Source organism: Felis catus, chromosome D4 (genome assembly GCF_018350175.1).
Source record: "Felis catus isolate Fca126 chromosome D4, F.catus_Fca126_mat1.0, whole genome shotgun sequence".
In the NCBI taxonomy this organism is placed as follows: domain Eukaryota; kingdom Metazoa; phylum Chordata; class Mammalia; order Carnivora; family Felidae; genus Felis; species Felis catus.
The window spans coordinates 12,676,557-12,703,991 of record NC_058380.1 but is presented as its reverse complement, the minus strand read 5'-3'; the positions used below and the strand labels follow the sequence as shown (position 1 = coordinate 12,703,991).

Sequence of the window (27,435 nt, the reverse complement as noted above, 5' to 3'; positions counted from 1 at the left end):
GGTGTTTAACACCCACGACACTGTGATGGGTCCTGGGTCTGGGAGACTGGATTAACTCTAAGCCCAACCAGATGGTGGGAATGAGATGCTTCGTATGTTGAAATAATTCCTGTCTCAGCCTACTCAGGGAGAACGGAGGAAGAAAATGCTAGATCCAGCTGGGAAAAGCAAGTCTGGAGCTAACCGAGATAAGGAAAAAAATGTTGGCACCTGTTATAAAACAGAAGGGCATAAACTATTTGTGAAATGTAAGATGAAGTATGGAAACTGGAGGGCTCAGCTTGTAAGACTCAGAATCTGGCCCACAGCTGCTGAATGAAAGGCATAAAGCAGGCTCCAGCTCACCCATTCACCAAGCTGGTGCCCTTTGCTGGTTCTCTAGTTTCAAGCTGACTCCTTTGTTCCCCAGGGAGTGGATGGGAGTATTTTGAAAATTCAATAAATAACATGAAGCCTCAAGGCCAAGCATTTTCTGTGTGCCATACTCTGCTCAGGCCTTCACGGACATTAACCTCTCATCTTCCCAATGGTGTGAAACAGATTCTTCTACCCTTGCCCTATACATGTGGAAATGGAGGTTAATCAGACAGAGAGGTGAATCAACATGCCCAAGGTCACACGGTTTGTAAGCGGCAGAGTAGGGACACGAATCCAAAGTCCTGGCTCTGTAGCATAACACTGCGATCATGCAGTTAAACCATTTTAAAGAAAGTCGCTACGTTGGGAACTTCTCAAGACCTAACGGAGCCTTGGCTAACCTAATTACATGAAAATATGAGTCGCCTGTGGTCCCTATGGAGGAGGAGTCTTCATGCGGGCTGAATCTTAGAGACTGAGGGGCCACGGGTGCTTTTAACAAATAGTCCTTATTTTGCTGAAATCTTTCTTTCCACCAGTCAGTGGGAAAGGGTTCACATAGATTCTGTATGTTTAAAAAAATTTTTTTTTAATGTTTATTTTTGAGAGAGGCAGAGCGTGAGCTGGGGAGGGGCAGAGACAGAGGGAGACCCAGAATCCCAAGCAGGCTCCAGGCTCCGAGCTGTCAGCACAAAGCCCCACACGGGGCTCGAACTCACCAACTGTGAGACCGTGACCTGAGCCAAGGTTGAATGCTTAACCAACTGAGCCACCCAGGCACCCCAATTCTGTATTTTTTTTTTAAAAGGAGAGTGTTTCCAAATATTACTTCTAAGATGGCTCAATAGATACTGTTACCTCCCCCCACCCCGCCCCCGCCTCTTCATCCCAACCTCTACTCCATGCAGGTATTGAATAAAAACCTCTTTTCCATATGTATAACTTGGAAATATAAAAGTTCAATGTAAATGCCTGGTGACAAAAAGGAAACTTTCTAAAAGTAATGACAAGAGGTTATGAAACTACTATTAACATCACTGAAATATTAGCTGATGAGATTAGGGAACAGTCAGATTTGGAGAAGTAAAACAATGTTGGTGTCTGTTCTGTCCAATTTTAAAGACTTAAAAATCTTTGATTACAGTTTGTATTCAACCATTTTAATGAAAATATGTAAATATGTAAACCCTGTCTAGCTCAATCTGTTTCACTAGCTTCCCCCCACTTTTTAAAAATTAGAATTAGTAAAAAAAAAAAATAGCATTTGGTTTTAGCACATTAGAGTGTTTCTCTCTAATTCTGGAATAACACTTCAGCTCAAGTAGAAAATATTATCTTTCTCAGTCGCCTTGCTGGTAGAATATATCTGAGACCATATGCAATCAGACACCAACTTTTATCTTAAGTGAAAGTCAGACTACAAAGGCCATGTTCAAAAATGTACTTCTCATGCTTCTAAACTCAGAAGGAAGGCTCATTAATAACATGGGACAACCGCTATCTCCCTGGGGTCTCTCAAAAAAAAATTCCCTAAAAGGTAAGGTCCCCTGCATTTATCTGGGCCAGCGTGAATACAGTGTCGTCCTTCTCACTCTAGGGCATTTTCTAACTTACTTTGAATCGATTTGTTTACCTCGTTCCCCAGAAAGTAAGAATTCCCTCTCTTTTCCAAACACCAAGTTTATGGAAATTATAAAACTGGCCACTGTAAAAGAATGTGCAGACTTACTTAGAAAGAGAAGTTAAATTAAGTAGGTAACATTTAGCCCAAAGCTAACTGTATCCAACACCAACATCTTTAAACGTGAAGACATTTATAGGTTTTGGATACATAAAATTGGGAAGGATTTTTATAATTCTACTCCGTAGAGTTTGAGAGTTTTTTCCACCTACTTGGCCACCTGTATATGGATCTAAGCTATCCTTTAAAGAGAAAGATGGGGAGGAAATGTGTTTGTATTCTTTGATTTTCATTACCTAGTAGGTAGGGATGATGAAAGTTCCTTAACACCTGACAACTGCCTGTGGGTTCAGAAAAATTAAATTCACACTGCGAGGTGGGGGAGAAAAGAGTAATGTCGCAGAAAAATGACTATTCAGTTAAGTAATTTTTTAAAGGAGGAGATCACAGGAGAGGTGAGGAAATTAGAATTAATTCAAGTCCTGACCACAGGTGTCTATCAGGAAAATTCCGTATGTAAAGAGGAAGAAAAAGAGAATGCTTACCTGTCTGATTTTGGCAGTGAACGGGAGAGAAAGAAATATCATCCAGGGCAACATACCCTCCTTTAGGACCATTGAAAGCAACTTCAAAAATAACCTGCAGAGAAAAAGGACGTATTATTACAGGTTTACATATTTTCTGGTAGGCTTCAGAGCTCTTAACTCTGATTTAAAATGATGTGTCAATCAAGCCAGGTGATGGCAAGTTATAAGTACTGAGGAATCATGTTCCTAAATCTGAGGCAGCTGCTGTCTTGATCTCTAGCTTCTCTTAGGGAGAGGGAATCCTAAACCCTAAGTTGTATTTTATTGGTGGACTTGTACTCCTCCCTTGAGTGTATATCAGTCTCTGATAGAACTACTGAATTGACGATTTGTATTATGACCTTCAGTTAAAGAAACAACACGCTACTCGCAGAAGGCTGGCTCGGTTCTCCCAATGCCCTTCCCACAGAACAAAGCCCCTCCAGGGCCCTTTCCCTTTTCACACATGCAACTCTGTGTGAGGGTTCTGGACAAAGATGCAGAATCAGAGATGATTACCTGTCAGCTAAGGCAAAATCAGGCCCCAAATTCTATTTTATTTTTTAAAATTTTATTCGAGAGAGAGAGCGTGCGCGCATGCACGCACATGAGTGTGGGAGGGGCAGAGGGAGAGGCGGAATCTGAAGCAGGCTTCATGCTCAGTGCAGAGCCCAATGTGGGGCTCAGTCCCAGGACCCTGGGATCATGAACCTGAGCAGAGACCAAGAGTCAGATGCTCAACCGACTGAGCCACCCAGGTGGCCCAGGCCCCAAATTCTATGTATGGACGTTAGCATTTCAGCATGTCCAGGCATGTTCCCCAAGTGGTTAGAGAGAACATGAGGTTGTTAATGGGTCGAACCCTTCCATTTTCCTCCCTTTTCTGCCGCCGACTTCCACTCTGAGGTCAGTCGACTACCTTCTGCCTGTGACCATGGGGATCAGGTGTGGCGAGCACTGCGGGGGAAACTGCCCCAGGGTGTGGTCCACTCCAGTGAATTAACGTGAGAAGATGCAGGGTTTGCAGGGCTTGAAATTCCAATGTCTTCAGGACCAGGCAGGTAACAGAAATACATGACGTGAGCTTAGTGAGACGCAGGAGGAAAGGGTGCAGAAGGCATCCGGGAGAATGCAAGCCGGGTCTGGGGGGTGGTGGGGAGCTGCTACTCACTGCTGACGTGTGGGAGTCCCGCCTGAAGTGTCCGGACCTACCAAACTGTCAAGGAGATCTGGATCTCCAGATTTTTATTTGAAATCTTTGGATTTTTTCAATGTTGGCAATGAATTCAAACAGGCAAACAGACACCACTCTAGCGGCCAAGCAAATCGTTGTGGGCTAGATTTGACCCCTAGGCTTCTTAGTTCTCAACCTGTTCTAAAGAGAAGAGTGTCTCGTTGGCAGACAGACCAGAGTTCAAATCCCATTTCTGTCACTTATTAGCTGGGTGACCTTGAATATGTTGCTAACTCTTTCAAGGGCTTTCTTCTGTCATTTATAAAATAGACATAATACCTGCTACCTTATAGCACTACTGAGATTAAATGAGATAAGGTGTATAAGGCCCTCGTATGCAGTCAGGTGCATATAAAGCTCTGTACTTAATTCATGTCTATTTCTCCAGGTTGACTGACCCCCTCTTGAACTCATATTCAGGTTTGAGCCTCATTAGCCACTAATTAGCTCAAACAGGTTCCTTCCCTCCACCAGGTGTGAGTTTCTCCAGTTTTGAAAGAAAGAATGTGGACACGATGGTCGTGTTCAGCTTAACGACAATGGTCCTGCAGACACCTGGATTCTGCACAATCTAAGAGGGGCCTTGGAAGCCTGTCGCTGGCAAAGGTCGAGGGAAGGCCGAGAACAAGAAGGGGACGGACGTGAATCAGTGGCAAGGGGCAATGGAGTCCACACACACAGCCCAGGTCCATGACATTTCATTTTCAGGGTGCTCGCTGATAAAGTGAACGACAGAGCTTGATCTTACTGGTGGAGGGAGAATATTTCTGATCAGAATTTGCGAATCATAGCCCATGTGCCGATGCATTTTCTCTTGTTCAGAAAGGGGGTCTCGGGTGCTTGTTTTCCTTTCTAAGATCTGTTTGAGAAGACAGCGACATTAAATTCACTGATTTCTGCAGAGTGAGTCTCTTTTGCTGGCAATTACCAAGAGCAAACAGTAGCAGCATGAGTCAGACCTGCTGGAGCAAAATCACGCACCTGTGAACCAAAAGGGTACAAACTGAAGTGCAGTAGTGTCCAGAATTGTGACTTTTCAAGCACTGACGGAAAAGAAAATCCTGCAGTCTCACTCACACAAATGCCGCCCAGGGAGTTTATGGTTGGATGGAAGGAGTTTGCAAAGAAACGGTCGTCACTGTGCGTGTGACTCATTTGACTTCAACAGAAGGAAAAATTTCTGAAACAGTATGTGCATTTCTTTTCCTCTTTGTAACTCAAACTCAGAAAATTTTCCACTGGGCTGCAAGAGCGGATCAAGGCTTCATCCGACTTTGGGATAGGAAATAGCACACGTCCTGCAAAAGGCAGTGTGTTCTCTCTGGAGCTGTGTGGGGGGACAGGAGAGGATCTGAAGGGGGTAGGGGGCGTGGCAGGCATGTCTTCAGTAGCTAGAACATGTCACAAACCAGTCCAGTCCCAAGCTCCAGTCTCTGAAGCTCCACATCAGGTGAGCAGATGGCACCACTAAAAAGCATGCAGGGAATAATCTACTTGTTCTGCACTTTAAAGGGGACTAGGGAAGATACTACGAAAAGCACAAAGCTAGGAAGGGGATATTAACAAACCTGCGGTAACTAGGACTCTAGGTACAGCTCCAAATCTGGAACCACAATGTTGCACCCACTGATTCTAGAAGCCCTGGGGCGCCGGGGGTGGGAGTGGGGGGGGTGGTAGTGGTCCTCAGATAGGGCTGGGCCTCTGCCTTCAGCTCTAGGTCAGATTTCAGTCCAGAAGTTTCCTAAGTGCCTGGCACTCACCAGCTGTGTGACCCAGATACAAAATATCAAACTGTTCGGACTCTCTCTTTTCTCCTTCCTTATCTATAATTTGGGGATAATCCTATCTCCTCCGGAGTGTTTCAAGTACCGGAACACATACATAAATATAAATAATGTATGTGCTTCAAAAGAAGGTCTGCAAGGACGAACACCAGAATGTTAGTGTTCTCATCCTTGTAGGGTTAGCCTGGGGGGTTTTGGTTTTGCTTTCCTGAAGTTTCTAATTCTTCTGCATTGGATATTTATCACTTGTGCAGCTACAAAAGTTTTAAAACTAAAGTACCAAGGCTTGTTTCAAATTGCGGCCACGATCATAAATCTATTTCTAATTTTGATGACATTACTTATACCGTCAAGGAGGAAGGAAGAAAATAAGTTGGCTTCTCTCTCTCTCAAGACTCTTCACTCAAGTAAGGGGAAGCTTCCTCCCTGCTCACAGGAATGGAAAGTCAAGAGTGGGTTTCACTCAGAGGACGTTCATCTCTTTGGAACTCACCAAGACCACAGAGCGAGGTTCCGAGGGGAAGTGGGCTCAAGAAATGGAGTTGATTGACTGGCTTTTTCTCTATCTGTCCTTAAGAAGAGTCTTGGTAGAAAGTGAAGATGACCAAGCAGGAAGACGGAGGAAGAGGGAAGAGAGGAGAGAGAGGAAGAGGGAAAAGTAAGGGGAAAGCAGAGGGGGCCAAAGAAGGGAAAAGGTAGACGGACACGCACGGAGAAGAACAGACGAACGTGGCCGCTGGTGTCGCCCGATCGCCAGGCCTGTGCGCCTGCGCAGAGCAGTGCGGCCAGGGCCCACGTGGACACACCTGGCGGACCTACCTCCATGGGGTACGGCGCGCTGAACTCCACCTCAGCAAGATTCCACACACCATTCCCTGGCTTGTCCATTTTCCAGATTTCCTCGTAAAGGCCAGCCCCATCCCGAGTGTAGAGGGAGAAGATATTGTCATTCCCCTGCTGGAGTTGGTAATAAAACGACAGGCAGCCGGACATGGGGGCCGTGGTCATCGGGGAGATGAGTTGCGCCACCTCCTGAAAGTGCTTGACGTAAACCGAGTCCACGTACATGTAGTGGCCTGAAAACCACACAGACGACACACTGCGTTAAGACAGGCCTGGCGGGTTGGGGTGGGGGGAAGCGGGGGGGGGGGCGGTTCAGAGGACGCGAGCCGATTCTGGCCAGGAGAAGTGTGGCCACGAGCGGGTGGGTGTGGCGGCTGGGGAGGGGGTGGGGGCAGGGGGAGCGCGAGGAGCTCCACGTGCTCTGCCAAGGACGGGACAACACCCACCCCGTCTCTTTGCCTCACTTTCGGTTGAAGTGAAATACACACATAAAAGGTAGAAGCGTCAGCTGCAAAGTGCTGGAATGTTCAGGAGCTGAACACAGCTGTGGAAAGAAACAGAACATTACCCCGGGAGGCTCCCCCCCCCCCCCCAACCCCAGGCTTTCTGTTGAGTTCCCAGATTTCTAAGAACATGCCAGGCATACCATCTGTTCCTTCAGGGGCACAGGGGGCCCCTCCTGTACATCTTTACAATATACACAAAATGTCATGGAGTCTTTTTGGAGAGAAACTAAGATTTTGACTTCAGACGAGATTACAAATTGTGCCTAACAGAACATGTAGACAGGGTTGGGATTCGGGTGTTGGGGCTTGGGACACCACTCTTGGCGAGGCCTTGGGGGACTCTGGGCCCGGAGGCTGACCTCCCTCAGAGGCATTTTGTGAAACAGAGAAACCGGAAGCAGAAGGCAGTGGGGACTGGGGGGGTGGGGGGGGCGGGGGGGGGGGGAGCCTGGTTCTGGCCCTGAAGAGACCTGAGGTTGAGTCCTGCTGGGACCTCATGCAAGTTACTAAACATCTCTGGGCTTCAGTGTCCTGATCGCTACAGTGAGAACCACATACTCCCCTCCCAGGGCTGATATGAGCATTAAACGAGATTATGTTCGTGAAGTGCTTACCATGGGCTGGCACGTTGTAATTGCCTAACACAATTATAATGAAAGGAATGTCATTAATGATTCTGGTACCATGTCTTCCCCATTGTCTGTTTTGTGTAAAGGGTGGTTGTTATTATTAGCGATTTAAGCTGCAGTGATGGAGGAGGGCAATGCAACGTAGCTTCAACAGAATGACCTTTTGTGTTTATGAGTTCAGAACAATTACAGCTTAATATATTTCTTTGAGTACATGGTGACTATTAACAATACTTCGTTTCATCCTCAGCAGTAAGGGGATTAGGAAGAATATATACCATCATACATCGGATACTTGCTTTGCTTCTAGACCACCACCCGGTGTGCAACAGGCCCCCAACAAATGATTATTCAAAGCACAGATCCAGCCTCAGAAAGCTTCTCACTCAACAGGGCAGAGGGGACAGGTGGATACATCAGGGCTTGCTTTCTCCCGGCAGCAAATTGCTCAACCCCCTGAATCATCTCCCTTGTTGAACTAGAATTTCTCTCGGCATCTTGCCAGGCCGTGCAACTCTGAACAAATGGCGATCACAAACTCAGATGACCGGAGGGACCAGCCAGATCAAGTATACAAACTGAAGTGGAGTGGGTCAGGGAGAAAACAGAGTGATCAATTAGTTGCCAACATTTGAAATCCTGTTTCATCAGCAATGAGAAACAGAAATCAAGCTCCTCTAGAAATACATCAGAAAATCTGATAGCGCTGAGCCCATATTCTCGCGCTGCAGCGAGCCCCTGGTGTAAGGAGTGGCGGCCCCTCGAGAGGGCCTGTGTTCTCTGGTCCCAAGACTGGCTGCATCCTTCCCTTTGCTACCAGCTGATGCCCCCGACATCCAGGCTGGGGCCTCAGGCTTTTCCCACTGAAGCTCAAAGTCTAAATGTTCATAGAAAATCTATCCATCTGAAAATGATACCCCAGTATTAGTTTGCTAGTGTTGCTATAATACAGTGGCACAAATCGGGTGGCTTAAACAATGGAAATATATATGTTTTTCCCAGCTCTGGAGGTGAGAAGTCTCAGATGAAGGTGTGGGCAGGACTGGCTCCTTCCCAGGGCCGTGGAGAATCTGTTCCACGCCTCTGCCCCAGCGTTGGGTGGTTGACTGGCAATCTTTGGCCTTCCTTGGCTGATAGATCTCTGCCTTCATAGTCATGTGGTGTTCTCCCTTTGTCCAGGTCTCTCTCTCTGTCTGCCTCCCCCTCACTTTTACGAAGACACCAGTCATGCTGGATTAGGGACCTACTTCAGTATGACCTCATCTTAACTAATTATATCTGCAGCAACCCCGCTGCCAAATAAGGTCACACTCTGAAGTGCTGGGAGTTAGGACTTCACCATATGGTTTTGAGGAAATACAATTCAACCCATAACATCCAACGCCACAATTTTTTAAACTTTGTACATGCCAAATAAACATATCTGCGGGCTGGAAACAGCTGATGGGCTCCCACTTTGCTGACTCTGGGATGTGATTTTATTTTATTTTATTGTATTTTAATTTAATTTAATTTAATTTAATTTAATTTAATTTAATTTAATTTAATTTAATTTTTTAGAGTTTATTTTGAGAGAGAGAGTGAACGAGCTAGTGCGAGTTGGGGGGGCACAGAGAGAGGGAGAGAGAGAATCCCTATCAGGCTCTGCGTCGTCAGCACAGAGCCCGACTTGGGGCTCGAACCCACGAACCAAGATCATCACCTGAGCCGAAATCAAGAGTCGGACGCTTAACTGACTGAGCCACCTAGGCACCCCTGGGAAGGGATTTTAAAGGAAGAATCAGAATGTCAGACTAAACAGAATCAGAGAAATGTCTGAACCGGAAGGAAGGCCATGGCCCCCCATCCTAAGCCTCAGTGCCCCCTGCAGCGCTGTGGGGGGCCAGCCAGCTTCAGCTAGAATACTTTACTCACAGAGAGCACGTGTGACCAGCTAGTCTCTGTAACACACCTTTGCTCCCTGATGACTCTTGTGTCAAAGGCAGAGAGGAAATATTTCATGCTCTTTGAAACAGGTCTTCTAATGAAACAGAATCCCCTTCCATGATATAGGCCAGTGTAGGGGTGCGGGCCTGGTGGGAGGAGAGACCTAACACTTTGTTTCCCTGGGACTTCATTGTAGGGGCCTCTCTTTCTCTCTCTCTCTGCCTCCCCCCCAAATAAAAAAAATAAACTTAAAAAATATTACACATAATATTTTATGACTGCATTGGTATAAAGATGAACATAATTTAGGCAGATTTATTATTATATTTGTTGCTATCACATTCATTTTTTCTCTTCTGATTTTAGAATAAATAGAGTGAAAACATTCTCATGGATCCCTAAAAATGTCCCGGCTCCTAGGCACAGTGACTACTGTGCCTAACGGGTATGGTGACCGGGGCCCCAGCTACTCCAGCTCTCTCCCCCTTATCCTTCACAGCCATCACAACTCCTTCCCAGCTAATCCACGGTTAGCGTCTTCTTCTTGGAGGACCCAAACTGACACAGCCCTGAAGAGGGAAATCATTCCCCTCGAGGGTGAGGAGCGTCTCCAAGGCCTCCAGGAGACTCTCGGTGAATCCAGGAGACCTCACAATCCACTTCCAAGTGTTTTTTCTACTTGTGGAGCTCACGGTAACTGATTTAGAGGAATGTCTCCCACCCGGTCCCACTGTGAATCCATTTTCCTCACAGTTGACAGGTCTCTGATAGCTTTCTTCTTCTTCTTCTTTTTAATGTTTAGTTATTATTTTTGAGAGAGAGAGAGAGAGAGAGAGAGAGAGAGAGAGAGAGAGAGAGAGAGCGCACACACACGCACGCGGGGCTCACAGACTGTGAGTTCATGACCTGAGCCGATGTCTGACGCTCAGTCGACTGAGCCACTGAGGGTGTCCCTGATAATCTTCTTTAAAGGCTAGTTACTCACCTGCTGTGTGCACAATATTTTAAGCCCTGGGTTTGCTGCTAAAGTGCTTCATTAACAACTCATGTACAAGACACTCAGCTGAGTGAGCCACAGTCACATTTCGAATCCAAATACCATCCGGTAAACACAATGTGATGTGCCCACAGTGAGTCAGAGAGGCTGCTGGTACTAAGACCAGGACTGCTGACACGGAGTCTCCTACGGAGCCGCTAGACTAGACCACATTCTGCTGCCCTCCCCGCCCTCCCCTCCGTCATTCAGTTGTTGCCAAAGTTGGGTACTATTTACTGACAATCTGAGAAAGACTGTTTCTCACTGGGAAACAAAAGGTACCTGGCTCATCATAAGTTTATCATCTCAGTCCAAGGGTGGGGATAGTCCAGAAGTCACCAGGTGTTTGCCCCAGGAGGCCAGGCTCAGGGTGTATCATCCTTCCTACCCTGAGGAAGAGCAAATGTTTGGGTGAATGCAGGCACCATTTTGTGTACCCTTCTGAGGAATGGAATGAAGAAGGTATACTTGGAAAATTATGTCTCTGGTGGCTGGTATTATGAGAATTTTCCTGCCCAGTTCAATGAGGCCAGCCCTTCTATCTGGCCCAGGGTTCTAGGGCCTCCAGAGAATACCTAGGAGAGGCAATTTTATCAGATCCTTTAAGGGTGAGTAGGTTGTAACTAGGTACCGATAGACCCTCGATGTACAGACCCTGTAACTAACCAAATCACTGGGGATCCTGCAAGCCAGGCAGATTTTTAAGTATTCAAACTTTTACTGGGTATGAAAGAGTCCACAAAGGGGCCATGAGTTCCCCATACAATTGAAACTTGAGAAGGTCACCGCTACCCCCTAAAGTCATTGTTGCTTTGCCACACTCAGACTGCAAGCCAGTCTATCCTTCCCTAATTCTGGCTTATACACAAAGAGGCTGCAGCTTCTAGGGAAAAAAAACAATTTCTAATTCTGTCGAAAGATCACAATCTTGGTGATGCCAGCCAAAGTCCCCCTCTGAGATCACGCTCTTAGTGAAGGCACACATATCCTTGCTTTAAGTGTACTTTCTTCCTTTCATGCAGCATCCCTCTGTATATTAGCTCAGCAGCCCATGTGGAACCAGTGGCCCCTGAGAGGTAGCCATTTTCCCTTGAATTAGGAAAAAAAAAAAAAACCTTGAGGGCAGTTCCTGAACTTTTATTTTCAAACAGTCTGGCTAACCAGCATCCCATAAAAATTGCCCTTGGCTTGGCTCCAATGCCAAGGCCTCTGACTCAGCTGTGATTCTGCCTTGTTGGCCACATTTGTGCCCCAGTCGCGGCGTCTGTAACCATGTCATGTTGTCTGGACAGGCTGTCTCCTGGGTAAGGGGGAGAGCGTGGTCTGAAGAAACCCAAGCCAGCTGGAAACACCCACTGGTCTGCTTCCACTGTGAGGAGAGAGCACCCACAGACAGGAAGTTATCATGCCTGCTCTCCCCGTCTACAAATCCAACACTGATCTTCACGGGTCCTTGGTTGCAAAGGTTTGGGTAAGTTTTACTATATTAGAGTCAGACGCTAGTCTTTCGATACAGCTTCCAGAGATGACGCAAGTGTAATAAATGAGTATGAAGTGGGATGTCGCCCAGTCTCTGCTAAGACCTCAGTGCCAAGAACAATGGGTGACAAGTACCTTGATTCTATGGTGTCAGAATAGGCTCCTTTTTGGTATCCCTGGCATTTAAGGAGACACCACCAGATTTATTCCGTCTCTCCCCTTCAGCCTGAATATATGAGGCCAGAGGAGGACGGGAGGGGTCACAGACAGAGTCTCTTTGAAGACAGGTGTCCCGGAGCTAGCCTGTCATGTGTTTTATTTTGACTTCTGAAGGGAAGGGCAAGGGATTGCTTCCCCTTTCTTGTCTTGGTCCAAGAGATGGAGATCTCGGAGAGAGAGCAGAGGAGGGGAACTACCGTCCAGCCTCACCCCTGACCCGTGCTTGCTCCTGGTTCTTGGATTGCCCCGCACCTCAGCAAGAAGGTGCTCAGAGTTCTTGGGAGAACTCGATCAGTGATAACTGGGGTTTGTGGGGTACAGAGGCTGGCACCTGACTCTTGACAGATATACCTAAGGACGAGATGTCTGCGGACAGAGTGGAGAGAAAGGACTTGGTTGCCAGCGAGCTCTAACTTCCAGAGTTTGGTGGGGCAAAGATGTGAGTCTTGCCTTAGCCTAACTGGGTGACTCAGAAGGTGCTGGGTTAGAATGTCTTGAAAGGAACTCATCTCAAAAGGATTGTACGCAGGGTGGTAACTCCAACAGACGGGGGCTGGGGGGAGGGGGGTGTGTACCATGGCCTACAGGTGCTAAAGGGGATTCCTAGATGGCAGCCAGCGAGTGCATCACCTCTGTCTGGGAATAGTGAAGTGGGATTCCCCACCGGCAGTGAGAGGAATGGGCAGCATCGGTCACCGAAAATCTTCTGTCCCCTGCCTTTCCTTTTCCGTTGCCCTGTCACACCTCCTCTCAACCCGGAGGGGCCAAGGCAGCACAGTGAGAGGGAGAAGAGGAGGGAAGAGCAATGGAAGTATGAGGAAATGAAGCACAAACCCTTCTCTCTATGGTGCTACCGCGCTTTGGTCTGGGGGGAGATTTGAGTTGGGTGAGATGCTGGAGTTTTGACTGGACCGAACTTAACTCTTGAAGAGGAGGCTGTTAGTGAATACTTGAAAGTGACCAGGAAGCTAAGGGAAGTCATCCAAGGGCAGGGAAAGGCGAATGAGCAGAGCTCACACAAAGGCAGGGGTGAGAAAATTAACAAAGCTGCTTCCCTACTGAGAGATTAGGCAGGGAACCAATGGATCAATGCAGAGAGTAAATGGGTCACACCATTAAGATGATGCTCCAGCTCAGTCTGAACTGAAAGGAGAAAAGGGGGCCATGAATTATAAAAAGATGATCCATCCATCTCAAGGTCTTGAAGGTCATTCTGACCTTAATTTAGGTTTTGAAACCTTGCTCAGCTCCTAGAGTAGCACTGCGTATGATTTTTAAAATCTTAGCAAAGGTCGCCTGGGTGGCTCAGTCAGTGATCGACTTCGACTCAGGTCATGATCTCATGGTTCATGGGTTTGAGCCCCACATCAGGCTCTGTGCTGACAGCTCAGAGCCTAGAGCCTGCTTCAGATTCTGTGTCTCCCTCACTCTCTGCCCCTCGCCCCCTCTCAAAAAATAAACATTAAAATTTTTTTTTAAAATCTCAGCAAATGGAAAACAGTATGGAGTTTCCTCAAAAAAACTAAAAATAGAACTACCCTACAACCCAGCAATTGCACTACTAGGCATTTATCCAAGGGATACAGGTGTGCTGTTTTGAAGGACACATGCACCCCCATGTTTATAGCAGCACTATCCACAACAGCCAAAGTATGGAAAGAGCCCAAATGTCCCTCGATGGATGAATGGATAAAGATGATGTGGTATATATTTACAATGGAGTATTACTCTTCGATCAAAAAGAATGACATCTTGCCATTTGCAACTACGTGAATGGAACTGGAGGGTATTAGGCTAAGTGAAATTAGTCAGAGAAAGACACAAATCATATGACTTCACTCATATGAGGACTTTAAGAGACAAAACAGATGAACATAAGGGAAGGGAAACAAAAATAATATAAAAACAGGGAGGAGGACAAAACAGAAGAGACTCATAAATATGGAGAACAAACTGAGGGTTACGGGAGGGGTTGTGGGAGGGGGGGATGGGCTAAATGGGTAAGGGGCACTAAGGAATCTACTCCTGAAATCATTGTTGCACTATATGCTAACTAATTGGGATGTAAAAAAAAAAAAAAAACAAAACAAAAACTCAGCAAATAAACAGATTTCCCTCATGATTTTCCAAGCAATTATCTTCTTTTTTGCCAAGGCAGATAGGAAACAGTAATGATCTGAGCTGTCAGTAGGTTACCTCCTGAAAGATTTTGTTTTGTTTCACAAAATATTATCAAAGGAAAGAATCCATACGTGATGAATCAGAATGGTGTAAGAAAAGGCAGGATAATATCCCATCCTCTCCAATATTCCCACGATGTCCCACTAGAGTTCTTACTGCGTTGTTTTAGCCATTGACCACCATGAGACAGAGTGCTCATTTGAAAAATCTGACTCAGGGTTTGGGGATAACTGTTAAAACCCATGGCCCAGGGAAGGAAAATTTAGACATATCATATTTGTCAGATATTATATTCACTCTTCCCTTTTCTTTTCTTTCAAATTTTTTTAACATTTATTTATTTTTGAGAGACAGAGACAGTGTGAGCATGAGCAGGGGAGGGGCAGAGAGAGAGGGAGACACAGAACCTGAAACAGGCTCCAGGCTCTGAGCTGTCAGCACAGAGCCCGACTCGGGACTCGAACCCACCAACCGTGAGATCGTGACCTAAGCCGAAGTCAGACACTTAACCCACTGAGTCACCCAGGCGCCCCTCACGCTTCCCTTTTCTACAACACAAAGGCTGGAGCCCTCCTGGGAAGATGTCCTCAACCTCTTGAAGTTTCCGAGCAGGTGCACAGCTGCCTTCACCCCTGCTGTTCAGTTCTGTGGTTTTCACCCAAGAAGCAAAGGCATAAGCTGCTTCTAGTAGATGAAGGAACATGAGTTGTTTGTTTGTTTGTTGAGCAAAATCTGCTGCTCTGGGTAGACATCTGAACTATTTAATCTTTACTTTGCTGCCCAAATTGATAGAGCTCAGGAAAAATCAATATACCCAGTAGAAGGCAAATGTAATAAGCAAGACAACCGTTCTCTTATTTAGAGTACCGGAGGGGTTTTGTTCCCACCCCAAGAGCAACTCAGGTCAAAACTTTGAGTCCTATGGGCAGAGAGTTGTCTATATATTTCAAGTAAAATATCTGAGAATCTTTAGAACTCGTCTGTTTTAGACCCATTCCAGGTAGGAGGAAGCCTTATATAGGAGTCCAGGTGTGGGGAGTGTGTGTGTGTGCACGCGCGTGTGCATGCATGTGTGTATGTGCATTGGGTGAGGATGAGATGGCTGTCTGGCAACTATTGGTCAAAAACATAAGTGTAGGGAGTGCCTGGGTGGTTCAGTCAGTTAAACGTCTGACTCTTGATTTCAGCTCAGGTCTTGATTCCAGGGTTGTGGGATCGAGCCCTGTGTTGGGCTCTGTACTGAGCATAGAGCCTGCTCAGGATTCTCTCTCTCCCTCTGCCCCTCTCCCCGACTCGCACTCTGTCTCAAATACAATACGATACAATACAATACAATACAATACAATACAATACAATACAATACAATACAATAATCAGTGTCAAAGCTCAAGAGAAATGGAAATGAAATAGCAGAGATCCAGGAGGAGCAAGTAGGATTAGGCACCCAGGCTTCCAGTTCATCACAAGCAGGAACATAACGTAGGTCTAGGAGCTACTCTGCTATCATCTTACGTCCCAGCATTCTCAAACACTCTCCAACTACTGAATAAGTACCCACTCTTATGCCTCTACACCTTTGCATATGCTATGCTTCTTATCGATCTAGCCAAATAACAGTTCTGAGATTTCTTCTTCTGGAAAGCTTTCCCTGAATCCCAAAACCAAGGTGATTTTTCACTTTTCTGTGGTCCCGTATCATTTATTTCACATCTCTGCTAGTCATGCATCACTGTGCAAATTTACATTTGAATAATTTTAGAAATGCCATAATATACATTAACAAAGAACTGTATTAAAGAAAGGCACTGAGAAGTCCTGAAAGAAAGAAATCTGTTGAGCTTTCTTTAGCTCAGGGTTTCCCCTGTTTATTTTCCTCCAGTTACAATGAGTGGTGAATTTGGAGATTTTGATGGATAGCATTTAGGAATAAAACACTAGAACTCCAAGCCTGAGAAGTTGAGGGATCACCCAAAGCGGATAACTAGGTTTGGAGAACAAGTGTTCCGCCCCTTGCCTGGTCCTCTTTCTCTGGCCCTTGTTGACACAGATATGGTCAGCACGTTTCAGGGTCACAGATGAGAGTGAGGAAGTTCTAAGGGTGATGTACTCCTCAGAGGATGGATGACACTCAAGTGACACAGTCAAATGCATGACCCAACAGTAGGGCACAGATCTGTTGCCTGTCCCAAGATATATGTGTTCTGAGCCAACTGGTCCCCACCATCGCTGAGGATGAAAAATAATGCGGGGCACCTGGCTGGCTCAGTTGGTGAAGCACGCGACTCTTATCCTGGTCTTGTGAATCCCACACTGGGTGTAGAGATTATTTAAAAAAAGAAAATCTTTTTAGAAAAAAGACAGATGATGTACTGAACAAGTAATCATTAGATCGTGATATTGATTACTCAATATCTGCTTCGGGAACTAATTTTTAAGTGATTTGGGAAAGACTCTCCAATATTTCCCCATATTTAAGTTTGGACATCTATGATAATGACACCAGGGATTATAGCAACTTTAATGTATTAATCTTTCAAGATTCTCTCCACTCCCTGTACTGTATTCTTGAGATATGGTGGAATGTTATGTTGGTTGTCTTAACGTTTTGTTCTTCGAATGAACCCAGTTGTTATTTGTTTATTTATTTAAACATTTAAAAAATATTTATTTATTTTTGAGGGGGGGGGAGGGAGAGAAAGGGTGAACAGGGGAGAGACAGAGAAAGAGGGAGACACAGAATTTGAAGCAGGCTCCAGGTTCTCAGCTGTCAGCATAGAGCCTGACATGGGGCTTGAACTCATGAACCATGAGATCATGACCAGAGCTGAAGTTGGACACTTAACCGACTGAGCCACCCAGGTGCCCTGAAACCCAGCTGTTATTTAAAATACTCATGCACAGCAGATCCTGGGGGCCTCAGCTGGTTAAGCATTTGATTCTTGGTTTCAGCTCAGGTCATGATCTCACAGTTTCCTGAGTTCAAGCCACATGTCAGGCTCTGCACTGACAGCACAGAGCCTGCTCAGGATTCTCTGCCTCCTCCTCTCTCTGCACCTCCCCCACTCATGCCATCTCTGTCTTTCTCAAAATAAATAAATAAACTTAAAAAAATAAAATACTCATGCAGATTCATGGATTAATTGTCACATGGTAGGTTATCACTCACTCAACACATGATACTCAATTACAGTGTGGTTCCTACAAGTGGAAACAGGCTATATTTCTGGAGGGCCATAATATGGATATATATATATGTATATATATCCCAATCTTTCATCATTTCCAAAAGTGCTAACCCTTCCTTTTAAAAGAAGGAAGTGAAAATGTTTTGTCTTTTGTAATCTCAATTATTTATGTAAGTGACCTTAGATGTATCTAAAGAAATCATTTCTGGGTGTTTTTTGTTCTCTTGTTCTACCATTTGGCCTTCCCTCTACTGAGTAATCTGTCTGGTTAACCAACCTAATACCTTTTGCTGTGATCGCTTCTCTCCCAGCTCAGAGGCCTCTCCGATGGCCTCCCATTGTCAACAGAATAAAGTTAAAATCTCTTTCCTGGCATGTGAGGCCTTGTCCCTGCCTGTCAAGATCATACCCATCCCTCAAAAGCAGTTGACTTTTATCATGTCTTCTAGGACATCCAAGGAACAAGTGATCCCTCCTGTTTCTGAATACCCAGCACTTTTCTTTTTTTTTGACCAAAGTGGGGGACCACGCTAGAGCACTGGACACAGGCTACCTTGTCTTACATCCAGGTGTGATAGAAATCCTTTTCCCTCTCTCGGATGTATGTTCTTTGAAACTGGGCAAGGACCTTAGGAGAAGTGCCATTTTATTGCCATTTTTCCAGTCAGCCCCCGTACAGGGTCAAATGAATGAAAATGCTAGATCCAAAGTTGGATTTGTCTTAAACAGGTGAGCCCAGGAGGCTCCAACCTCTTAATATGCAGTTACTTCTAAACATTTTGTACTGGACATGTTGAAAAAGAAAAGGAATATATAAAATGAAGGTTGCGAGATAGAAGTTGGCTAACTGGGCCTGGCCGGAGGACGTGTTTTAATGGCTCATGCAGTATTTTTAAAGAAAATATTTACCAACTTTAAAAAATTGGGGAAATTTCATATAAAACCCTTGCCTTCCTGATTATCTTAAGAACTCAAAAGATCTGTGCCCCCCCCCCAGACCTGCATTCTCACATTGGCAGCAACTAATCGGAGCTGAGGACCCTTCGTACAGGGTATGAACTCTCTGGTTTGCCACAGTCCTCCCCCAGCCCACATGTCTTCCACTTGATAACATCCGCCTGGCTCCTTTAGGAAACTGAGTGTGAATTTGAATATAAAGGAGACAGAACCGGAGCAAAGGGAGCAATAAGGTCAGGATGGAGACCGTCTAGAGCCAAGATAAGCTGCAGCATGGCCGCTTGAAAACCAGTTAGAGACAAAGTTACAAATATACATATAAAAAGAAATTACCACAGATGAGCAGCAAAGGGAAGAACATGTTCTTTACAAGTTGGCATGCCTTCAGGTATGGGGACACAGTGTCATCGTCAGCAATTTATCGGGACTGAGCAGATGACCTCAGTATCCACACGGCAACAGATCAAAGTAGACAAAAGTGCTGTTTGCCACAGAACCAAAATTCCTATTCTTGCTGTCGATGGAGAGTCAGTTACCAGAATCTCACTCGTTGGCAAGACCCTGGGGTTGAGGGCTGGAATGGCTTGCAACTGTGGGGAGACCGTGGCTTTCATGAAGCCTACCAGGGTCCAGGTGAGGGCTGTCGTAATCCTTAGGAATAAGCCCTCGGCCCGTGTCTCCCTTTCTGTGGAAGCTTTCTCCTCAAAGTCAACCTGTCACCAATAGCCTCTGCTCTCCATCTTCCTGCAGAGGCCACAGTGGCCACAGTCCACGTGGCCACTAGGTGGCCCTGGTGCACCCCGCTTTCAGGATTCCTCCTTGGTCATTTAGGCTCACCTCAGGGCCACTTGGGAAATTCTTAAGGACTTGTTCCCACCACTCCATCTATCTTTAGTGAAAAGTGACCTAGGATCATTCCAGCCTGGTCTTTAGAAATAAGAAATATCGAACAACAAACATAAGAAAGTAAAACATAATATGGAAATGTGAAAATAGCAAGGCCAGGTCACAGGTGCAGGAAAGCCTTGAACTGGGTGGCCTTCTCCTTGGCTAGAGAGCTTCTGTCTGCTGTCTGTCTCGATCTCATGGCCCCTTCTTTCCTCTCTTTCAAGAGGCCTCCAGGCGCATACTCACCCTCCCTTCCCCTTCCTTCTCTGTTGACGAGGCCACAGTTGGGTCAATGTAGACAGGAGGGGGGAAGAGGCAGAAACGCTTATTCTGGGAAAAGGACCCCATCTGTCCCCAGCTCACCTAGTTCGTTCTTGAAGGTGTGATCCTGCGGGAGAATGGAAGGGGAGTTCCGAATGTTTCCTCCTCCGACAAACCAGTTCACGTTGGGGTTCCAGCGGTTCACAAAGCCACACAGGTGGTTTTCTTCGAAGTCACATTCTGGCAGAAGAGAAAGAAAGAAAGACACACTTTGTGGAGGCACAGTCACAGCGAGGTTTGTATCTCCATGCTCACTGCAGGGTTTGCTCTTAGGGAAGGTTTCTCCTTCCCTTTGACCGTGGGAAGTTCTGCACCAGAATCCCTGGACAATACTGGAAGTTGTGATTCGTCATTGCGTCTTTGGATTATGGCCTGTCCACTTGCTAGCCACGTGGCTTACAGCATGACTTTTCTTAGCCTCTGTTTCTTCATCTGTGAAACGAGGGGATCACTCCCACCCCACAGGGCTGTCGTAAATGTGGACAGCTCCCAGCACAATGGTTAGTGCTTGGTGGGTCAGTCACCTTGGCTCCAAAGCCCTATTTAGGACTACTCTCCTAGCTCCAGAGGGTAGACAAGATACCCGGGGCTAAAGGACATGTTTCTTTATAACATATAGCCTAGGAAGGCATATCCTAGGCTCGGGGTCCTCCTGCAGCTACGGAAAGGACAAGAGGGAAAATGAAGAGACTTCACCCACCCCCTACATTTAGTAGCACTGACATGTTTGTGCAGATAAACTGTTCCCAGTCAACAGACTCCTTTAGAAGGAATACGAAGTTCACAAACCAGTGTCTCCATTGACTCCCATAATCATCAACTAAAAGTATGAAGTATGATTGTCCTGGCCATCTCTCATTGTCCTTGCAAACCCCGCCCCTACCTTTTCTCACTCTGCTTTGTCCTCCAGGGGTAGACTTGTATGGACTGTATCAATGGCCTCCCCTGCCTTCTGGCTTCCAGTTGGGTTGGACCGATGGAAAGTGGGAGGAGAACAAGGTTGGTGGTGTTCATTCCTCCAGCTCCAGCCCTGCCAGGTCACCGTGGGTTGGCTGTGTCCCTCTCCTGAGGGCATAGGTCTTGTCAAGAGCCCTCACCACACAGCCACTGGCTCCAGGCTCTGGTGGCCCCTCCTCTCTTGCCCTAATGACTGATAAATCATTGCTCTTACTAGTACTGGATTACCACATAAGCTTTTGCCGGTTTTCTTTACCCACCCACACCCTTGTAGCCCCTAAAGAGACTTCTTCAAATTACTCAGGTTGAATGGACTTTCTGATTCCACTTTCCTGCCAGTACCCTGACTGATACCGTTATTGATATGTTTTTACATTAGCCATCCCTTAAAGAATTTAAGATTTTTAGCTGCAAATTTACCACTGCAGTTCTGTCAAGTGATGCCACACATTCAGTACCAAAGGCTCTGCTGAACAATAAAATAAAAAGCAAAATAGTCCTTCATGTGCCAGGTACTGTTCTGAGCACTTTATCTGAATTAACTGATTTAATCCTCAACAGTAGGTACTATTATTAACCTTATTGTAGAGGAAATCAGCAAAGGGAATGCACAGAAAGAAAGCTGAGGGAGGGGACGGTGGGCTCCTGCGTCTCAACAGGGTAAAGGTATTGAGACTCCTTTGGTTTTTTTAACACACAGGAAGCATTTGAGCAAGGAAAGAGAGGAAATTGAAGAGAGGAAATTAACATTTTTAAAGTGCCCAGCACTGTGTCAGTCACCTTGATACCTTTGACCGCATCAGTTTCCACCTTATTCCTGTGAGGGAAGCATTTTATCTCCATTTTACAGGTGGAGAGACAGAGGCTGTGGGGCACAGGGAGTGGAGGTGGGAGCTACTAGGAGGCGCATGGGTCTAACCGCCCCCCCTCCCCCATACTTCAGAACATGGTCACATTCCCCCTCCGCTTTCTTTCACTTGCCTTAGTATTACACTTGGAAGGTCAGAACAGACAGGTGAGATTCAGGAAATCAACAAAGCCTCCTTTTTATTCAGAACTGTCTCTGACTCTCCTTCCTCTTCCTCTCCATAGCCATTCAACCTCCAAAGACTGTCAGTGCCGAAAAATCTCTCAAATCTACCGCCTTTTCCCTATTCAAGCCCAGTGTTAGACCTTCATGGTGCCCCGTTTGTAATGTCACAACCTCTTCCTGGGGGTTTTCCTCTCCTACATATGCTCCTTGTGTCCACATCATTTTCCACGGGACAGCCAGAGGCAGCCTCAGGCCCCTCCTCTGCCCACTTCGAGCCCCTGCCAACCATGGAACCATCCATACTCCCTGGCTGGCTGGCTGAGATCCAGACTCTTCCTTAAGACTCCCTTGACAGTCCTGATTTAACTCCAGACACCCTACTCGGCTTCTGACCTGAGCCTGAGAATGTCCTCTGCTTCCTCCCTTCTGGGATCTACCCGCAGAGAGCCATTCCCTTCCTGCTTTGCACTTGCACTTGACCAAATGCCGCCCCAGCTTCATGAAACCCCAGCTCAAATGCATCGCTGGTGTTCAGTCCTGCCAGATTCCTGTCCTCCTCCTCCGTGCACCCCCACAGCCTGGCCTGGCCTTCTCCAGGAGCACCCATCACAGACAGAAATAGTGCCAGGGGCAGACAGACAGAAGGTGAGCCAGCGGCCACAGAGCAAAGACTGTGCCTTCTCTTTGCACCCTCTCAGAAGCCGGCGCATAAAAGGCACCCAACCAGCCCTGCTCCCGGGGCATCTAAGCAACAATGGTGACATTAAGACAGGGGCGGAGGTGTGCATGAGAGAAAAGGAGTAAGCTGAGGAAAGAAGGGAATAGGATGCCCGCTTTTCTGGCAAAAGCTGAGCTCCTAGCAAACCGGAAATTATTTTTAATAGAACATGGTGAGGTTCAGGAAGTAAGTCAAGTTATAGTAGTGGCATCTACTTTTCCTTTATATATCCACCCGGTCCGGGCAAACCCCAAGGAGCCTTCCTCCGCCATAGACAGACACAACGTATACCATTCAAGTGAACCTCGCAAAGCATCTGAACTACTATGCATGATGCGCTGACTTCTATAAAATACTTTGCCTTCAGGATTGATTCAGTTCCCTCTGGCAACAGATTTTAGGAAGAGATTCACGCTCCGATGCACTGAAAATGAAGCCCACTTACCGATACAGTAGCCGGTTGTCATCTTGATTTCAAAGAGTGCAATGCTGGCTGTGTTTCCCTGGCCCAGCACACCTTCTATTAAAATCTGCACGACACATGAGGAAGCAAGGAGTTAGGCTACCCACACTGTGTTTCCTTGGTTCAGTATTTCAGTTACTTGTCAGGAAATGCTCAGCCATTCATGGCAAAGCGAGATTGCTTATCTCCGCTAACTGCTATTGTATACCAATCTCATGGTGGGCTTTGTTAAGAGAATATGTGTGCGTGTGGTGTGTGTGTGTACAGGTGAGCAAGGGGTCCGGTATACGCTTGGAGTCAAGTGTCTTTAATTGTCATCCCAACCACCCCCTTCTCTAGAGCCTCTGGGGGCACCGAGTGGCCGTGGATGGAGAGGAGTGCCCACACCCCTGGAGAAATCCGTTCTGAGAACGGTCAGGAACTGAGGGCAGAGGCTTCAGGGGGAAACCCTTCGGAGGAGGGGGAAGAGGAGGAGGGAGGCACAATCTGACCAGCCGTGGGAGACTCCACGGGAGACAGAAGAGCCTCATAAATCAACTTGTACTTTCTGTATTGCTGAAAAAAACCTGAAAATTTTACATAAAGAACAGAAGGCAGCTCGACAATGTCTGTGGCTGATTTCAAGCACTGTTGTGGCTCACATTTGGTCCAGTTTCTGGACGCGTTTGCTTTTCCTTATGTGATTTTAGACCAATCTCTGGCAACTATGCTGGTAGATTTAGGATGTGGCCGATAGACAGGAAGACAGTATGAACTAGGGAACTCAGACCTCAACCTTCCCTCAACTCTCCCTCCTGCCTGGCGGGGAGGCTGCATGTAGCAGGGGAGGTGGGGGGAGAGAATACAACATTGCAACCCTTTTTGAGGGGAGAGATGAGAAAGGGAATTGAAAAGGGAAGTAGAAATGGAGAGAGGGAGCCCGGGTGGCTCCGTCGGTTGAGTGTCCAGCTTCAGCTCAGGTCATGATCTCACTGTTTGTGAGTTGGAGTCCCTCATCCGGCTCTGTGTTGACAGCCCACTTCAGATCCCCGGTCCCCTTCTCTCTCTGCCCCTCCCCCACTCGTGCATGCACGTGAGTGGGTGCTCTCTCTAGCTCAAAAATAAACAAATATTAAAAAAAAAAAAAGGATTTAAAGAATGGAGAGAGTTTTCGTGAAGGCCCTGTCTCACGAAATATCATACTTTGTGTTTGGACAAGTGAGTTCAGATCCCATCCTCCTTTCCTGACCCACGTAACACCCAGCTTCATGTTACATCATCTACCTTCCTTTTCCAACACTTCTGAGGGAACAGCCTCCATCTTGGGAAAGGAATTAGAACATATCCTTTAAGTGGTTTTCCCCTTTCAAGGTATCTTCACTTTTCCTTTTATCTTAGTGAATGTTTTCTTCAAGATTTGTAGCAAACAAGCCATTAGGAAGATAATACACACAGCTTAGAAGGACGAAACAAAATGATTAGAAATGAGAATGCAGGGGCGCCTGGGTGGCTCAGTCGGTTAAGCATCTGACTTTGGCTCAGGTCATGATCTCACTGTTTGTGAGTTCGAGGCCCACATCAGGTTCTCTACTGTCAGCACAGAGCCTGCTTCGGATCCTCTGTCCCCCCCCCCCCTCTCTCTCTCTCTCTCTCTCTCTCTCTCTCTCTCAAAAATAAATAAACATTAAAAAAAAAAAAAAACGAAGTGAGAAGGCTCCCGAAAGCCCATTAGAAAGCAAATTTCCATTGAAGAGGTTGGTTTAGGTCCCATTTGGATTCTCACAGAAGTCCCACTTAAATAGACAAGAAAAAAATCTGGGAAGAAGTTCTTTTAAAGAATAAGCAAAGTATCAATTTGCTATATATTAATTATTATTTTTCTTCTGGGATGCATCTCTTTTTTAAAATGTTTATTTATTTATTTATTTTTGAGAGAGAGAGAGAGAGAGAGAGAGTGAGCGAGCATGTGGAGGAGGGGGAGAGAGAGAGAGAGAGAGAGAGAGAGAGAGAGAGAGAGAGAGAGAACCCCAAGCAGGCTCTGTGCTGATAGCACAGAGCCTGATGTGGGGCTCAATTTTACAAACCATGAGATCATGACCTGAGCTGAAACCAAGAGTCGGACGCTTAACAAATTGAGCCACCCCGGTGTCCCTGGGATGCATGTCTCATGAGGCAGTGCATCCTAACATAGGAGATAACTACCTTCAGTGGCAGAAGGTTGCATATGATCTCAGAATAGCACAATGCTACGTGATAAGCTGTGTGCCTAAATTCCACCGACCTTGAATTTCTTGGAACTGTTCTGTAAGTCCAAGCTGGCTATGAGCCAGCTGTCAGAAGGCTCCTTAGCTGACCAAAGCAAGCGATCAAAGCTTTCATCTTCAAATCTCACATAGAGGTTCAGCCGGCTGGTATCCGACAGAAACCTTGAAGACGCAGTTATCTGGTAGACCAGTCGGAGGCAGCTCCATTCCTCAGCCTGTAGGTCAGAACTTAGCAGCACGGCCTTTTCCCCCTGTTTGGCAAAGGAGGTGTCCACGTAAATGTAATGGCCTGGAAAGAGAAGGGAGCCCCGGAAAGGATCAGTCTGCTGTTTGCAATTCAGGGAAATACACAGCTGTGGTCCAGTGAAGAGAGAGCCTGCAGATGCGTTTCAACGGCCCATTGAATGTTGCTTGCACATGGGATCTCTGCCTTCTTGTGAAAAATTAGAAGGCCCCACAACACAGAGACCACTATCACGTGACACGTGACCACAACAGGCTGGAGCTAAGGAGTGCTGCCTCTTCAGAGGGTGACATGGGGGCTCCGTTTTACCATAATCCCCACTACTCCCTATGACCTCCTGACACTGAAGCCAAGAGTCCGTGGCCTTTTATGATCTTACACCAGGCCCACTCAGCATGCAGCTTTCAGCTTCCTTGTCCCCACGTGAATGCGAGTTTGCGAAGTCAGGCGGAGGGGCTGCAGAAGCCAGAAAAGCAGCATGCCTCTGCTGGAGTCACGATACCTTGGTGGACTCAACCTTCTCCTTCAACAACTCCCCACATACCCAGTGATTTGACCTGCATTTCACTGGCATCATTATTGCACATTGAATGTATTTGGTTGCCACAGATCCTGGGGCCTGGGCACAAAAAGTTCAGTGTCAGCTAAACGTCACAGTTCTGATAACTAAATGGGAACGCACACGTAAATCACGGAAAACAGGCCACTCATCACTTCCTTCTCCTCCACCCCCTCCTCCTTCCTCCACTTTTCCTTCTCTCCTCTTCTCTCTTCTCCTTCCCCTTTCCCCCCAACCTCCTCCTCAGCCTCCTCCTTTCCTTGCCCTCTTTATAGTCCCCTCCCCTCCTCCTGCCTCCCTTCCCCATTCTTGACACTGATAGGTGGAGATCTGCGGGCTATACCAGGATGTGGAGCAGAGTTTCTACGAAAAAAACAAAAAACAACGAAACAAAACATATTGGAAGCAAGAACTGTAACCTGAGCCTTCTGAATCTGACTCTGTTCCGCTTCCTACAGCAGTGACCTGATGTGCCTGCGCATCTCGGGGACCCACTGCACCCTCATGCTTGCTCAGAGTTTCCCATATTCGTGGCCAGCATCTAACCTGCGGCCTTCCATCCTGGAATCACCTCCCCCACCCCTTGCATTTTAGGCTCCCCAACACCAAACTCTTACTAGAAAGGCCCTGAAATTCCTCTTTGCTTTGCTTGAGGTCCTTCGGCCCCCATCCCCACCCCGCACACTCGTTGCCCCAAATGCCCACCCCAGCCGGGCCCCCTGGGCTTTCGTGGTGAGCACTGATGGGCCAGCAGACGCTCGGCTGATGGCCAGCCTCGCAGTTAGGGTGCTATCTTCAGGGAGCTTCCCTGGCCTGTGAAGGGTTTTGAGATCAATATCTCCTTCCAGCGGGCAGTCTTTCAACTTCTGATAGCCAGGGCACAGTGTGCTGGGACCATCACTCTGGCAATCTGGCCAGCACATGAATCACAGGGGCCTTCTTGGTAGCCCTGCATTCTATTTGCTGATGAATGTACTGTCTTTCAGGTGTAATGGTTATGCTGGGGTGACCGTGCGGTGCAGTGGACCCCACCCAGGATCTGTAAAGCGCAACCGTCGCTTAAAACTCTACCATGCGTAGGCTGTGTCATCAGTTTCTGTATCTGCAAAATGGGGATGGCAAAACAGTGGAGTCCGGTTACCTACACATTAATACTTTGGGAAGGCACTCAACGTTCTCAGAAAAAAAACAACTGAAAATGACCCAACCACTGCAATATATACAGACCCACACGGAATGATTTCGTACAAATAGCCACTAAATAAAATCTGCTTCTATATTTCAGCACTAAAAGGAAAACTGGCTGTGTTGCACATGCAAATAGTATAATATATAGGGAACCACGTCCACTGCAGTCTGCAACTTAAGGACGTTTCAAGGGCAATTTTGATGGTGTCCGATTTTCACCTTTTGTGCCGACTTGAGA

The 27,435-nt window shown here is 46.7% G+C and overlaps 1 protein-coding gene across 5 annotated transcripts in view; it reads right to left on the bottom strand.

The window, feature by feature from the left end:
- MAMDC2 (MAM domain containing 2) overlaps window positions 1-27,435 on the bottom strand; it is a 350,523-nt gene that overhangs the window by 59,828 nt on the left and 263,260 nt on the right. For all 5 annotated transcript variants that reach the window (XM_045042700.1, XM_045042699.1, XM_011288224.4 and 2 more), the window contains 5 exons: window positions 25,224-25,495; window positions 22,946-23,030; window positions 19,835-19,972; window positions 6,442-6,698; window positions 2,584-2,677 (listed from right to left, as the gene is read on the bottom strand). In XM_045042700.1, coding sequence (XP_044898635.1) covers window positions 2,584-2,677; window positions 6,442-6,698; window positions 19,835-19,972; window positions 22,946-23,030; window positions 25,224-25,495 — 846 coding nt within the window. The remainder of the gene's footprint in view (window positions 1-2,583; window positions 2,678-6,441; window positions 6,699-19,834; window positions 19,973-22,945; window positions 23,031-25,223; window positions 25,496-27,435) is intronic.